Source organism: Coccidioides immitis (assembly GCF_000149335.2).
Source record: "Coccidioides immitis RS genomic scaffold supercont3.4, whole genome shotgun sequence".
In the NCBI taxonomy this organism is placed as follows: Eukaryota; Fungi; Ascomycota; class Eurotiomycetes; order Onygenales; family Onygenaceae; genus Coccidioides; species Coccidioides immitis.
The window spans coordinates 3,169,116-3,184,124 of record NW_004504311.1 but is presented as its reverse complement, the minus strand read 5'-3'; the positions used below and the strand labels follow the sequence as shown (position 1 = coordinate 3,184,124).

Sequence of the window (15,009 nt, the reverse complement as noted above, 5' to 3'; positions counted from 1 at the left end):
TTAGCGCCTTCGGAATATTATCGACCCGCACCCGGTCGTATCAATATTTATCCGAATGCCGTCAGCAGCTTTGCTCGCTAGCCAATCAGATCGAACCTCCAGCCGTCATCGCGAGCTCGTCTGGGAAATCTTCAAGCCTGCACGGCATCGTATCGTCCAGAACAACTCCACTCGCCCACCGAAGACTATCTGACCTTATTTTATATCACATCCAAAAACTTATTCACCGCACAATAGTTCAGCCCCCCAACACCGCCTCCGTTCACAATGGCTATCTCCAACCCTTTCGCCTCGGACTCTTCCCCCCAGTCCACCACCTCCGCCGAGATGAAAGCCGCCATAATTCAACAGCTCCAATCTGAGTCGGCGATAACAAACGCACGCACACTTATGGAGGCAAGCTATCCCCCCTTTTCGGTTTCTTAATTCTGTTCCAAACCATACCATTCCAGCGCGCCTTGATTCTTGCATTGTCCAAAGCCAGCGCAACTGACAAGTCCCCAACAGAAAATTAACTCGAACTGCTTCGAGAAATGTATCTCCTCGCCACCAGGCTCGACATTCTCCTCCAAGGACCAAACCTGCCTCACAGCCTGCATGGAAAAGTACATTTCCCTGTGGAACGCCACCAGCAGAGCATACGTTTCGCGCCTGAGCCGAGAGCAGGAGAAGAGCGGACTTGGCGGCGGGAATATAACGCTTAATGATATCGGTGGGGGAGAGGGTAGTTTTTGAGGGGTTTGAGTGAGAATTATGCAATTGCAACAGCGAGGGTCCTTGCTATGAGGGAATTTATCGGGTTGTGATGGCATAGGAGGACACAATACTATGAGATTGACTGAACCTTATTCGGTCTCCTCGTCCCATACCCTAATGTTCAGGGTAGGTTATTAAAACTCGTCATCTTCATCTCGCGAACAAACGCCGTTTATACTGGAGTTATTTGCGCGGATGAAGATAACAATTTGTATACTAGCATGCTCAGGTACAGAATATATGGTATTTGGGATAGCCATTCGTATAAAATGCTTTGGTAATAACATACATAGGCACACTTCTGATTACCCTGAGCAATTCTTTTCGCATCATTTAGTGAATGCAAGGGCTTCTTTTTTTCACTTTTAACCTCCCTTGTCTTTGTTAGATTCTTCTTGTTAGAGTAAAATACTTAAGACCAGCCAAAACAGGAAGAGAGGCCAATAAAACCCAAACTTATCCTGTAGCATTGGATATATATATCAATATATGATATCCAATAGTGCAAGGAACCGAACAAAGTGTAGAAAGGTAGTGTAAAATACCCAACATTTCCCAATGCAACAGTATCATAAAGGAGATAAAGAGGTTCATCCAGATGAAAAAGGGGTAAAGGTGGAGTTATTCATCCATGAGCGAGAAGGCCATTGAATGTCAGAAACGATGTTAATGCTTGAAACAGCTTTGAAAGATCCACCCAGTACAATAGGAAAAGCATAGTTCTCAGGAAGACTTAAAAGGAGAGCAAGGCTCATAATATACCTCCACTGATGTAGCTGTGGCAGCAATATCTTCTTGCTTTCAAGATGATGAAGGCGCTGAAAACCAAGAGTCCGATGAGGAAAGACCATAAACATAGAGTAAGGTAATAGACGACGTCAGCAGGTAATAGATAGACTTTATGTTTGAGCCCAAGGTAGCCAGACCGACAGTGCGTCAATTATTCGCCTTACGGGCGGATCATTCAAGAAGGATCCAAACACAGGCTCCTAAGTCACAGTCCAGCTGAAACATAACCGAGAGCCAATAACAAACAAACACATAGATTGACCCAATACAATTGGCAAATGCGAAAGAAGCTAATATAGTAGATTTGATGTGATATAGGGCGCGTGACCGGGGTCCATGAAGTCGTTTCGTTTTCGTATATAATGGTTAAAATTCTTGGAAGAAATGGCCAAACCTATAAAACAGTTAGTCAACAAAATGATATCACAAGGGTAGAGGATTATTCATACTCATCATCAGCTGGTAGGCCGTATTGCTCCGTTTCTTCGGGGTAGGTGTCGAACTGGCTAGCGTCTCCTTGCCCAGCTTTAACCGGAGGTATATACGGAGCATCGATATCTTTCCTGGCAAGTCTGTCCCAAGTAACTTCCGAGAACCATGCGTGGTTTTTGACATCTTCCGATCCGCCCCGAAGGTTACCTAGCCGCTTCGTGAGATCGGGGGTGATGAGTTGCGACAAAAGATCCCGAGCATCGGGGACTAAGAATGGAGGGTACTTAACCCGGCCATGGACGATATTCTCATATATTTTCATGGGAGATCCACTATCCCAAAACGGTGTAAAGCCGCAAAGCATTTCGAAGATAAGGATTCCAAGGGACCACCTGTGGTTGATAAGCAAACAATCGTATTGCTCTATTCAGTCGGACTTACCAGTCAACTGATTTATTGTATCCCTTCGAGGAAACCACTTCTGGAGCAAGATAGTCGGGCGTTCCACAAAGTGTCCATGTTATATCCCGAACTTCTTTGGCGAAGCCGAAATCAGTGATTTTGAGATGACCATGTCTATCGAGGAGAAGATTCTCGGGTTTGAGATCTCTATAAACGATGTTTTGTGAATGTAGGTATTCTAATGCAAGTGTGACTTCGGCTGCATAAAACTTTGCGACTGGGTTCGGGAATCGCTACACGACTATTAGCTTACGACTTGATTTGGGAAACTAGGATAAAGGGATGTCAACATAGCTGCGGAAATACCCACCTGCGACTTGCGGAGCAAACTGAATAGCTCTCCACCCTCCACAAAGTCCATCACCATGTACAGATTCTTGGCATCCTGGAAGGTTCCCCAGAGAGTGATTAGGAAAGGATGCTTCACCCTTTCCAACATTCTCCGCTCATCATTGGTATGCTCCACCTGCTTCATCTTCACTACTTGTTGTTTTTTCAATACCTTTATCGCATAGAAACGTTGGTTATGTACCGACTGCACCAGGTGTACTCTTCCAAAACTGCCTGTTCCCAAGGTGCGGCGGAGTGTGAAGTCGTTAAGGGAATATTTTCCCTTCAATTGTCTCTGGGTCGTCCGAACTGGCTGCTGGGAAGGAAAGCGACCGTCATTGGCTCCTTGGGAGAGTACTTCTTCCTGTTGAGGTGGATTTATGATGTTTTTGATACTTGCGACATTTTGATGGTGCTGCGGGGATACTGGTTGCGGAGATCCCCCGGGGACAGGAGAATGATTTTGGATTTGTTGCGAGTTCATTTGAGAACGGACGGTGCTATCACCCGTAGCACCCGCACGGACGTCTGGGGTTGCGGAAGAGATGTTCAGTTGTGTAGCGTCGGACGTTCCGGCGTCAATTGGTCGCTCAGGAGGGGCAGCGGAAGCGGACGTATTGACAGTCGAATGCTGGCCGAGCTGTGGCGAACTACGCTGTGAACTTGCCGATGGAACCGATGAAGGTGATTCAGCACTAGACGAGGCTGTGGATTGTAGGTCTTTTGACGCTTTTGGGTCCTTCGTCCGCCGCTTCTTGAGGAGGCCTCCGAAAATCGGCATGGGACACCTCGAGTGGGTGGTTGCGCCGTAGGAACGAAGAGGAACGAAGTTAAACGGGTCGGCTGGGTAAAACTTTGGGGCGCCTATATATGGTTCTCTGGAGAACTCTGGGCTGTCACGGCGCGTCAAGGGAGATCGATTGTGCCCAAGGCTGTAGACTAACAGGAGACCCGGAAGAGAGTGGCAAATCTCTTTCTTTGACAGATTGCATTCAATTGTGCGCTGAAGCACCGTGGATCAATAATAGGTGAAGTGCATCGTGGAGAAGACGTCACTGAAAAACCATGTCTTGAAGTTGGATGAGTGGAGGAACGGAAGGTGGAGTGATGCCAGCTTGAGGGAGCGGGCGAGTGGTGAACCAGGGATTCGGGAGTTGAAAATCGAGGTTGGTTCCAAGCAATTCGTTTGTGCTGCCAATCCACCAGAAAAAGAACACGAACAACAAAGAAGCATCATAATATCATGCACAGCGAGAATGCTTCCCATCACTCCCGCAATAATCGTTAGGTCATTGTCAACAACTGTGGAAATACTGTGGTTGTTCCCCCTTAGTGGGGGGGTTATAGTCCGCTACAAGAGCTGATTAACAGAAGAACCCGGGAATAGCGGGAAGGAAGCGAAATTACACGATGCCCGACAGCCTAAGGGGGCTAAGCAGGGACGACCTCCGGTTTCCATCTCAAGCCAATTGCTTTAATCTGGTGCTGAATACAGAATAGTTGGGACGAAAGAATGTGTTAACTATCCATCCACTCCCTGGTACTTATGTGACCAGCCAACAGGATGATAGAAGCTACACTCTCATAATAAAGTCGCTGGAACTATCCAGACCATTTTCCATATGTCTCAGCAGCATTGCTGCCATTGCAGCACATTTTTCACCATTTTGAAGAAGCATGTAATACTTATTGAGAGAGTTGCAAGACACACTGTAAATCTAGCATAAAACAAATCCGCAACCATCGATCATAAAAGTCCATGAAAGCACATCCCATTGTACATACATATAAAGCCCTGTCCCTATACCAAGCCTTGACATCCACCTGCGCCGGAAAAGTTACAGACCGGAAAAATAGAGGTATATGCATAGAAAGACACAATCCTCCCCAGAAACCTCACATCCGACATTGCATCATATTCTTCTTAATCTCCTCAACAATCTCTGCTGCTTCCGCAGGATTCTTCGCCTCAAAATCATAGCGCTTCTGTTCGTTAGCTTCATTACCTCGCAAAACCACAATCCGGAAACTCTTTGGATGTCTTCTGCTGACTTTCGACCCAACGACGTCGTTGAATGAGATGGACGTGGTTTTTGCATTCGACTCAAAAAGCGTTCGACCTGTTTCGCCAGGAATGATATGAATATAGTCATGATCAAACGCGATTACCCGTTGGCTCGAAGCCGTTAGCGACATTGATTGCTTACGAATCACGTTAAAACGCCTATAGTACCCTCCAATGATGTCTTGTTGCTGAGCCAGTGGATGCAACATGCGGGTGCCTTTTTTCCCCTTCTTCGTCGCAGCATTGTGGTTGTCGATTAGCAACGGTGCATTTGGCGAGGAGCTGCCTGGTGAACCTGTTAATGAAAGAGGGCCAATTCCAAATCGGCGACGGACAAGTTCCAGCTCGGAGATGTTTCCCAGAGCTTCAACAGTTCGGTCCAGGGGTGCGATGGTATTCGATCCCATCACTTTCAACAGAAAGTTACCCTTATCCAACCCCCATTTCTTGCAAACAGAGTCCAAGATCTCGGCGATATAACTGTCCGTTGATGTCTGAATGGTGGTGGTGCGGGTGGATGATTCAAGGTCAACATATCGAACTTTCAAGGTTTTGGAAGCTCCCATTCTAGGGGTCGCATGCGACACCGGTACAATCGGGCGATCAGCCGGTGTTAAGGAGCTATCGTTCAATGCGGATGAGAACGGCTGTCCAAGAATGGGATTGGCTCGGGTGTTACCGACTCCTTTATTCAGCAAAGCCGGTGTGGGCGAAATTGATGCGTTTTGCTTTTCGTCCGTTTGCTGCTGAATAGCTGCGATACTATATTTCGGGAAACGCCGCTCGTTCTCTTTGAACTCCTCGTCCGTCGCCTCAACAAGCGCAAATTCATCGCATGGTTTGCTTCTAGCTCTCCCTCGGACTGCGGCGGCTCGATTATTATTCGACGTAAAATCTGCGAGGGGCCTATCCCGACTAAGAGGCGGGAAATCGTAATCGACTTCACCGTCATCCACCATGCGGAGATGCCAGCGGTTTACACTGAACCTATCATCTCTAAGCGGCGGTTTCAGACCTTCTTCCGTATATCTCCATAAGCTTAATCCAATAGCCTGTGCGACGGTGATCTGTCCTGGCTGATCCTCGTCTTTGGATTCTCGAACTGCCAGGATATCAATAGGGCTCGATGGCGAGGAAGATGACGGTACAAAGATTTTAAGATATAGGGGCGTTGAAGTCTCGCTTTTACCGGAAAAGGCAGCAAATTTCTCTAAAGGATTGACAGGTGCTTCCTTGCGAGCTTGAAGCATGGAAGAAAGTAGACTGGTTGTACCGACGATACTAATCGGGCGAGGAGGCGGAATGCTCTGGAGGACAGGTGAAAGTACCCTGTGCCGTTTTGGCGATGTATCCTGTGTTTCAACTGGTAATCGGGAGCCCAAACTCTCGCCAATGGCGACCCTCCCCAAGAGAGTAGTTGAGTCTGCCGTTACACCAAACTCAGAAGATAAAGCTGAGCCAACAGACTCCGCTATAGAATCGTCGTCGTTTTCTTGAGTGCGACGGGACATTTCAGCCTCGATCTCGACTTCTTCCTCTAGTTTTTCACTGGCTGTATCTTCCGGAACTTCGATAACTTCTTCCGTTCCTGAAAAGTGGATCTGACGTCTCTTAAGTACATCTGGGTCTAGATCGTTGTCAGAGGACATATCGCTGCTCGTAATAGTGTCACCACGAGCCCGGGCCTTGACAGCTTCCACTGCACCCAACGAATTTCGGCGAAACCGGGTTTCTACGGATCTGACTGATGGAGAAGTAACTAGTACCTTGGGGCCTTCACGGCGATTGGAACCTCGGATTGGAGAGGACCCTGCACGGTCTCGAACAGGCATCTTCGTAAATTTTATTTGGTTCACAGCCCTGTTCGCCATATCAGTAAAAGATATACTTGGTACGCAAACCAACAGTTATCCATCTTACCTCGATCCACTCGGATCATCATCGCTGTCGTCGCTGAGATCACTACTATCATCTTCTTCCGCGTCGCCGGGTCTGTGATGTGGCCTTCCTGGCTGGTTTTGATGTTTCCGTCTCCGGCCCTTCTTCCCAGGACTAGACCGATGCGGTAAAGGGACAATCGTATTTGTATCATCCCTTGAGCCGGTGATCATCCCGCCTTCCTCGTCATCACTAAATCCCAAATCAGGCTGTCGGTCACCATCCTGTTTCCCATCTCCGTTCTCATTCTTCGACTGGAAGTATTCGGACGCAACGGCGGTCGCGATCGGAATAGGCGGGGAATACGTTCGTTTTATGCTTGCGGCGGCAGCGGCGGATCCCGTCCATCCTGCAGCGCGAAAACCCGGGGTGTTGAGAGCGGAGGAGTTGAGCGTTATGAGTCGGTCGCCGACGCCGTCTTTTATCGCGGAGAGATAGGATGTGCGCAACTGCCAAATAATGAAACTAGAGAGGATGCATGAGAGATCATCATCAACATTGTCTACCTCAACACTTACTCTTCATTCTGAAGTAGTGACATGTCTGAACATCAGAAATGTGTAAAGCTAAATCGGATGCCAAACAGGATTGCAAAAAGAAGCTTGTTGTCCGCGAAATATAATGTGCAAAGCTTTCACGCGTGTGCTTTCTCCAGAGCACAGGGGAAATGGGATGAAGGTGGCCTAGCGAGTGAGGAGTAATGCTCGCTCATCACTCCATCTGAGCAGTGAATTGAAACAGGCTAGAAGGTAGAAAGGTCAACTGTCTCTTCAAAACATGCCAGGGCCAGCCTAGGAAGAAAGGAAATTGGCGACACTGTCTCGTGCTGATGTCTCCTGGGCTACACAACAAGGGAATTTTAACAGTGTTCTTCGGGGCGTTGAGGGAATCCGGGGGATGGTCTGCTGCGGGTCCGGAACACGGGTGGTCTGTGCTCGTTCGGCTGCATTAAATGCTTGTGTATTCGCATTACAAAGTCGGTGTAATATTTACAAAAATGGAAGTGTAATGTTTGAAACTTTGTGTAAGGCGGAAACTAGGTAGCAAAATCACCCAAATTTATTTTACCTTCTTTTGGCCGGCCCTTCTACTCCGTAGGTGCCTCTGGAAAGCCTCGAGACTTGATCTCCTACTATTTTATCCTTCTACTGAAGAGTACAGATGATACCAACATCATATCATACTGTGCGATTCCACAGGAGGGACAAGCATTTCAAGCATTGTAAATAAGACAGAGCAATAACTCCATCAAGAAAGCGGCCTGTAAATCAGTGAAAAAGGGAACAAAATGAGTGTATCGAGACACCAATGCAAGGCCACACAGCCTGTGTTGAAAAGAGGTTACATTTGCAACTTGACACTGACAGTATGAGCACAGGATAGATAACCTTAGAACCGTGATGACCAGTGCAACATAATGGCTGTAAACAACAACTTATTCCGGATGATGCCAACTTCAGTGGATTCTGTAATATGGAGAATGTACCGGACAAAAATCACTCCACATATCATCTCTTATCCCTGTCCCAAAACCAGTGATAAAGACTTCTCGACTCCGCCGCTTCGTCCTCCACATAATCGCCTACCAGGTCTGCTGTTTCATTCGAATACATATCTGTCCCTGATATAGCAGCTGTTCCCTTTCCACTCGCTACCTCCTGTTCTGCAGCATGTCTAGCTTCCTCTTTCGCTGCTTCTGCGAGGATCTCTATTTCCTTTTTGGCCTTGTCGAGGAGCGAATAGTATTGACTTGAGAGGAGGAGATATATATAGTACGTTCTAATCGTCCAGGCATGGATTGTAGCACCAGTGGCTGCTGCGATTCCATGGCTGACGAGTTCTTGAACGACACTAGCCGTAATTCCCGCGTATACCGTTGAACTTCTTTCGAGTCTAGCGAGAGCGGCGACATTACGAAGTAAACTTGCTGGCGAGAGGTCGTCTTCGCTTCCGATAGCCTTTGAATGTGCGGTTGGAAATTTTTGATAACCAGCTTGCCTGCGTACTTTATCCACTAAAATTGGGTAGGTCAAGGATATGGTAATGACCCGGCTCAGGGTAGCGGATAGTACATGGGTAATAATCTGATTATTTCTCCTTGTCAGGCAACGGAGGAGTATCTCATTCAGCGATAAAGTGATGAGGGGATTGGCCATCAACAGCAAAGACGCCGAATACCCAGCCCACAGCCCTCTGGCACCTTGCTCACGGAAAACCTTGATAACAATGTCCCGAATCCTGGTTGGTTTCACACAGGCTTGTCTCCTTGTGATAATGGTTTCGATAGGCGCAGTAAGCAATTTGGTACTCGCCTCCGATACAATCCCAAGGAGCAACCTCACCGCGAGTAGGCCCGATGAGTTTACCAATCCTCGACCCTCCAATCGCCATCGAAAGAATTTATAGGCAAGGAAAAAAAGGAATACTTCGGCACCTGCTTTACCAGTGGCTTCCCCGACACCAGCATAGAACGCCTTCAACCCACCCTCGCCGTAAATCTCCTTCACTACTGTAGTAATTTCACCACAGCAATTCCCGCTTTGCCGCTGGCTACCATCTTTATGATGAGCCGAGCAACCCTCAGTCTTTGGTTCACCATTCCGCAGCTTCAGCCTCGTCGCTATCAAGAGAAGAGGGTACACGGCCGCAGTAGACGCAGCCGCACACAACGCTCTCACGGTCACTTGACCCACTTCTGGTAGAGGTGGACCCTTCACCGTGGTACTCTGGGTGAATGGGGCGACGGTATATGAAGAGGGAAAATTTCGAATAAAATGGTGCCCCAGGACATCCTGCATGCCGCGCTTAGTGGGTGGTCATGAATGTGTATGTATCGACCAACTCAGACACATTGCAAGCAATGGAATGGTGTCAAAATACCAGTAAAGAAGCTTCATTCTCTGAATAGCTGGTCATGTTGTCCAAAGTACATTTAACCACGCGATAGTGTTTCCAAAAATGTACATATTCATCGCATCTAGAAGTTCTGTGGCGGGGCTTCGTGTCTCAAGTCCCTACTCCGCCCATTGCGAGCGAGACTAGGTTTAATTAAGAAATTAGATGCTCAGTTGAAGACTCAAAGGTAGATATCGGACTTTTTCTGTAGTAAATTACCGAGAAAGTCGAAGGAAGAGGTGAAAAGAAGTCCGAGTCCCTCCAGGTTTCAGGTGTAAGACAACGGACCTGGAGAGGGAGTTGGCGATCACGCATGATGACATCACGTGTTTAACCTGGGTCACCTAAACCTTAGTTAACTATTAGCGCGAGATTAGCATTGAAGCCAACGCAAGACCATATTTAGGTCGCCAATGACATCAAACGCTGTGAATGCAGCAAAACCACGGTCACAGGCAATTTGGGATGCTTCAAGTGGTTTAGGGAAGTCATCTGCTTGTTAGCTTTATTTTCTAAATTATTCTCAATAGATTTATCAGAGCTTCTGCTCCCTATTCGCATATATTAACCATGAGCCTCTGCGCCGGAGCTCGTCGGGTGTTTGAATTTTGGGAGGACCTCCTGGCCTCGATAAATATCTGAGTTGGATTCGGACAATTCTTGACCACTGCACGGAGAATTGCTATCCAGTGCCTGGCGAAGCAACAATAAAGCTAGCCATTTTCATCCGACTCAATTGACATCTTTGTCAGCGCCTAAGTCGGCGGAATGTCTGTATTGGCAAGGTACGGCCAGGCTTGCACCTTTACTCACGCAGGTAGGAATGCCCCAGGTGGTTACATGTATCAACCCCATTCCCCCGGGTTACGGTCTGCCAGAAAAGCCTGATAGCTACGAAGGCCTTTCTCAGAAAGGACAAAATCAGAGCAGCAAGTTATATTACAGTGCACTATGCCATAAGTACTTTGAGGGTATAACCTCAAAGAGGAACTCTCCGTCTCTACGCCGCTATCAGCCATAACCATGCGTGGCAAGTATCCCATATCAAGCCGATTTTGTCATCAGGCGGGGGCCGGTCCAACAGGGAAGTTTTCAGGCTCCGCTCAACGTTGATGAATGTGGTTGACCACTGGGAGCAGTTACAAATGCACGTTGATTGCCCAACCATGCCCTCTCCCGCTCCTCGTTGGCTACAGACAACAACAAACTCTCCTTCTGCATCTGCCTCTGCCTAGATGCAACCTCATAATCTTCTAGATCAACTGTTCCATCTAAAGGCAAAACGCCACCTTCTTGAACTCCTCTATAAAGTGCTTGACATAATCACCATTTCCATCTATTTATCATGCTGTTCCTTTTCTTCTGAGGTGAATGATATGAACATGGTATGGCCTTACCAGGATCGCCCTGAGTATGCATGATGGTTGACCTTGCCGGGACCAAAGTACTGGTTCAAAGCCGGAGCCAGCATCATGGTTGCTCCTAGAGCTATGAAACGCAGCCACTTGGCCATGGAGGTTCCTAAGTTATCGGACGTAGCCGGTTGATCGGTTATATCCCATGTTTGCAATTGCACTATCAGCCATGTTAACGACGTCGAGCCAGGGAACAGCCCAGACCCAGGCTTCTGTTTTTATTCTACTAAATTCTTAAGTCCACGCCATTATGGTATTTCTTCTTGTGCTTCTAAGTATCTGTTTGGAATTATGGGCTCGAGGCTCCGAAAACTTCCTTTTCTGAAGTGGGCGCGTAACCTAGAGAACAGGATGGAGTTGGCCCCGGCAGGGTTTCGATGAACAATGTTGGAGCAAATCGAAACCCACATGAAGTCAAGCTGAGACAAGGGAAGCACCGCTGCTCACTTGTGAACTCTCACTGTGGCCACGGCGTAATACTAGTGAAGGTCTGAGTCTACTTCAATAGAAAAAAAGAAAAAAAGGAAAGGGGACCTCGCAGAATATCATGTGAATAGACATGATCTCAGTTGGCTTGTAAATACATATTGTATCATAGCTGTTTAAGCTAAACAACATGGCCAACACCAAGACTCCGTGCACCGTGAATAGACAATCATGTCCATATGTCCCCCAAAATTAAAAGCCATCAACCTGTGAGCCAAAATGATAAAAGCACTGTAGATCCCCACCTCAAACCAGTGAACCGCTGGAAACAAAGTAGACAATATGTAAAAGAATTAAAGGGGAAAAAAAAAGGGTGGATCATTATTCCCTCCAATGAAGGTATCCAACAGCATACAAGAACGCTTGAGGTGGATGCACCAAAAGCATTGCGCATGTGTTATTGAAGGAAGAAAGTCGGGCATGATAGTTCGCTTAACCGCCGAAACCGTACAAGGTACGGCCCTGTCGCTTCAAGGCATAGACAACATCGAGTGATGTGACGGTCTTACGCTTGGCGTGCTCGGTGTATGTGACGGCATCACGGATAACTGACTCGAGGAAAGATTTGAGGACAGTACGAGTCTCCTCGTAGATCACTAGCAGGTAGGAAGATGACGCGTCAGCCCACCGTGTACACATCTGTGGTCTGAAACAGTCACAGTTAACTTACTTGCAGAGATACGCTTAACACCACCACGACGAGCGAGACGACGAATGGCAGGCTTAGTGATACCCTGAATGTTGTCGCGCAAGATCTTGCGGTGACGCTTGGCACCACCCTTGCCGAGGCCCTTTCCGCCTTTACCACCTATATCAGAGGAAGCACGTTAGCAAGCTGCTTATTCGAGCACGAAGACACGACAATATATATGAATCATGTTTTATTGTCGATGAACGGAGTGAAGTGCAAGAAAGGCCGAGCGTCCATTGGCCAGCGTCAGCCGTGGAAGGTGGGTGGCGTTTCACCACCTGCCAAGACCATCCCACCCCTTGCAGGAACATTCAACACGGCCTTCGAGCCGGTATCGTCGAGCCAGCAAAAACAAGCGAAAGCCGTTGAAAAATGAGTAATTAGATACTTACGTCCAGTCATGATGAATAAAATAAACAGTTGATGATGGATAGATGTCTTGTTTGATGGTGGGTTGATGAAAAAGGACGTGTATCGAACGCGTTATGGTGATGGAGAAAATCAGTGTTCTGAGAAGGAAAATAGAAAAATCGGTAGGAAGAAGGGAGGGGCAAGGCCAGGTTTAAATACTCCCTCAGCCAGTGACGGGTTGATCCCGCAGCAATTGTCGCCTGAAGAAATCGCGCTAAACCAAACCGGGGGGATGGGGGCACCTTATCCAGAATCAACATCAAATTTCATTGAATCAGGCGTGTGTGATTGGGCAAGTGGCGAGGTTGCAAATGGGCATTCCAAAGTGCTCAATTCCAAGCTTTGTTTTTCTGCTGATTTTCTGGCTCTGATTTAGCGTGTTGGCTTTTTGTTGTTCTGCCAGAATCTTGCAACTCTTGGCATGATCCACCGCCCTTTGTCACGTGATATTTTATGACAGAATAGGCATAGCGTATTCCAGCCCTATCTTCCAAGCTAGCGGGATTAACCACACCTTGCATCTCCACTGTTCTATGATTCTAACAACTACTTATGTATGTCCAGTAACAATAAGTCCGAGCGACACTCCTTGGACTTTCAGAGCATACAACACCGGTCCAGGCCCTTATCCTGAGCAACAAGCATTCTAAGATACCACAAGGCTAGCATAGCAGTGAGGCATGGCTGGGCTGCTCTCCCACACGTCTCCAAAGGAATCATTGATGAACACTCCAGATTGCTGTTGTCATCTAGTCATCCGAACAGCCCCGGTTCATGGTCCATAAGGATAATTCCCTTACTGTGATCCATGCTAGTTCATATCCTAGACAAGTGGTGTCTGTGATGTGAAGATCATTTGCGCAGCAAATTAATATTCCAAAGTTAGCTACCATCTTAATTTGCGCGCCTATGGTGAAGCTCCCCTGCCAATCACTATCCCGCTTCCTCTGCCACAAAGGTTATATCTACCTTGAATAATCTTCTTACTTCCAGCTTACTATCTTCACTCTCCAGTGGCCAAGTTGTCATGAGCTATGAAATCTCCACACCCTCTGCATTTGCTCGGCATACTTTTTACTGCCTTAACTCGCTTATAGTTGCATTCTTACATCAACATTCATTCAAATTCGCAATTGAGTTTGTGGACATCGATGTATCTGAGATCTTCAAGGAGTGGCTAGCGAAGAGGAAATTTTGCGTTACGTTTCTGGTGATAATCAGGGGCAAGACCTGTGTCATGAAGGTGGTGGGTTATACTCCATTCTGGTGTATGCATATATGTAGCCGACACTCCAATGGCATCATGCTCGAGGCCCCAAACTGCCGTACAAGTCATGCATACCTGAAAAGAATATCTTTGTCTGTGAATCAATGGCCTATCAATGCCTGGCACAGGGCTGGAGGCTGTGCTTGTGGAATAACCTCTCACTTCTCCAGGATAATAGAAAATATTGACCCTATACAGCACCTACCACATCCTAAGATAAAGTTTGTCAAAGATGAAGATTCTCCCACAGCTATTCTCTCGGACTATATTCTCAACATAAAAGAGCTAAACTGGATCAATTACTATGAGAAGAGGATGCAAAATTTTGTTGATGATCTGAATACAATTTATAAAGCACTTGTTCAACACAGCAGTGTTCATTCAAGAAATATGATGATTGTGGAAGAGGATCTGAAAAGGGCAACTTGGATAGACTTTAACAGGGCGCAGACATTTAGCCAAGAGCTTACAGAGAGGTAAAAGGAATGGATTGCATTTGAGAAGGAGCTTATGGCAGAGACAGCTGACTGCATGGTCTGTGGCCTCCCTCCCCTGAGTTATGGGCCTCTGAACCAACTTTCTTTGACTACCAGGAATATGACTCCACCTAGGGCGAAATGGATAAGACACGACAGTACTATGGGTGATGCCTCGAGACGAGAACGCGGTCCTGGAACATGCTGAAGCAATTGCCCTGTATAGTTTTAGTACGACGCTGTAGTGTTTGTTTGTGTCTTGATACCAAGTTATCTTGCCGTGATTCTAAACACACATGAACTCATTTGCATGGTGTCATGTGTTATCCTTTGTCCCATCGCTGGGACCTAGCTAGCTCAATCAACCTTATGAGTCTATTAGCAAGCTAGCTAGAAGCTTCAAATTTATAAGGATTGAATCTTTCTTACATATACACCAACATAAATTGTATAGCTGAGCTTCCCACAAGCTAGCCGCTAGGTGAATGCTCCTCTACCAGCATAGATCCTTCACTACATAGGACGATGCTAAACGGATCCCTCTGGAAAGCCTGCTAGCTATAGGGCTAGCTATTAGTTTGACGGCTCGGGTCGAC

At 47.1% G+C, this 15,009-nt stretch overlaps 6 protein-coding genes across 6 annotated transcripts; 2 read left to right on the top strand and 4 right to left on the bottom strand.

Moving 5' to 3' along the window:
- Nucleotides 1-159: 159 nt before the first annotated feature.
- On the top strand, nt 160-1,020 carry CIMG_05384 (mitochondrial intermembrane space translocase subunit Tim). The gene is made up of 2 exons (XM_001245942.2): nt 160-396; nt 508-1,020. Exons 1-2 carry the CDS (start codon nt 268-270, stop codon nt 733-735), a joined length of 357 nt encoding a protein of 118 aa, XP_001245943.2. The 5' UTR covers nt 160-267; the 3' UTR covers nt 736-1,020.
- Nucleotides 1,021-1,065: 45 nt separating this feature from the next.
- CIMG_13464 (AGC/PKA protein kinase) lies at nt 1,066-3,749 on the bottom strand. Its single transcript, XM_001245941.2, has 4 exons — nt 2,750-3,749; nt 2,419-2,672; nt 1,995-2,369; nt 1,066-1,939 (listed from the first exon to the last, which is right to left on the bottom strand). The coding sequence occupies exons 1-4, from the start codon at nt 3,548-3,550 to the stop codon at nt 1,912-1,914; spliced, it is 1,458 nt and encodes a 485-aa protein (XP_001245942.1). The 5' UTR covers nt 3,551-3,749; the 3' UTR covers nt 1,066-1,911.
- A 675-nt stretch (nt 3,750-4,424) lies between these two features.
- CIMG_13463 (stress activated MAP kinase interacting protein) lies at nt 4,425-7,595 on the bottom strand. The gene is made up of 3 exons (XM_001245940.2): nt 7,291-7,595; nt 6,755-7,237; nt 4,425-6,694 (listed from the first exon to the last, which is right to left on the bottom strand). Exons 1-3 carry the CDS (start codon nt 7,311-7,313, stop codon nt 4,666-4,668), a joined length of 2,535 nt encoding a protein of 844 aa, XP_001245941.2. The 5' UTR covers nt 7,314-7,595; the 3' UTR covers nt 4,425-4,665.
- A 624-nt stretch (nt 7,596-8,219) lies between these two features.
- On the bottom strand, nt 8,220-9,883 carry CIMG_05381 (uncharacterized protein). The gene is made up of 2 exons (XM_001245939.2): nt 9,653-9,883; nt 8,220-9,564 (listed from the first exon to the last, which is right to left on the bottom strand). Exons 1-2 carry the CDS (start codon nt 9,686-9,688, stop codon nt 8,281-8,283), a joined length of 1,320 nt encoding a protein of 439 aa, XP_001245940.2. The 5' UTR covers nt 9,689-9,883; the 3' UTR covers nt 8,220-8,280.
- Nucleotides 9,884-11,615: 1,732 nt separating this feature from the next.
- Nucleotides 11,616-12,784, bottom strand: CIMG_05379 (histone). The gene is made up of 3 exons (XM_001245937.2): nt 12,652-12,784; nt 12,239-12,376; nt 11,616-12,164 (listed from the first exon to the last, which is right to left on the bottom strand). Exons 1-3 carry the CDS (start codon nt 12,659-12,661, stop codon nt 12,001-12,003), a joined length of 312 nt encoding a protein of 103 aa, XP_001245938.1. The 5' UTR covers nt 12,662-12,784; the 3' UTR covers nt 11,616-12,000.
- A 913-nt stretch (nt 12,785-13,697) lies between these two features.
- CIMG_05378 (uncharacterized protein) lies at nt 13,698-14,417 on the top strand (the record flags this gene model as incomplete). Its single annotated transcript, XM_001245936.1, has 2 exons — nt 13,698-13,916; nt 14,136-14,417. The coding sequence occupies 2 exons, from the start codon at nt 13,698-13,700 to the stop codon at nt 14,415-14,417; spliced, it is 501 nt and encodes a 166-aa protein (XP_001245937.1).
- Nucleotides 14,418-15,009: the final 592 nt, after the last annotated feature.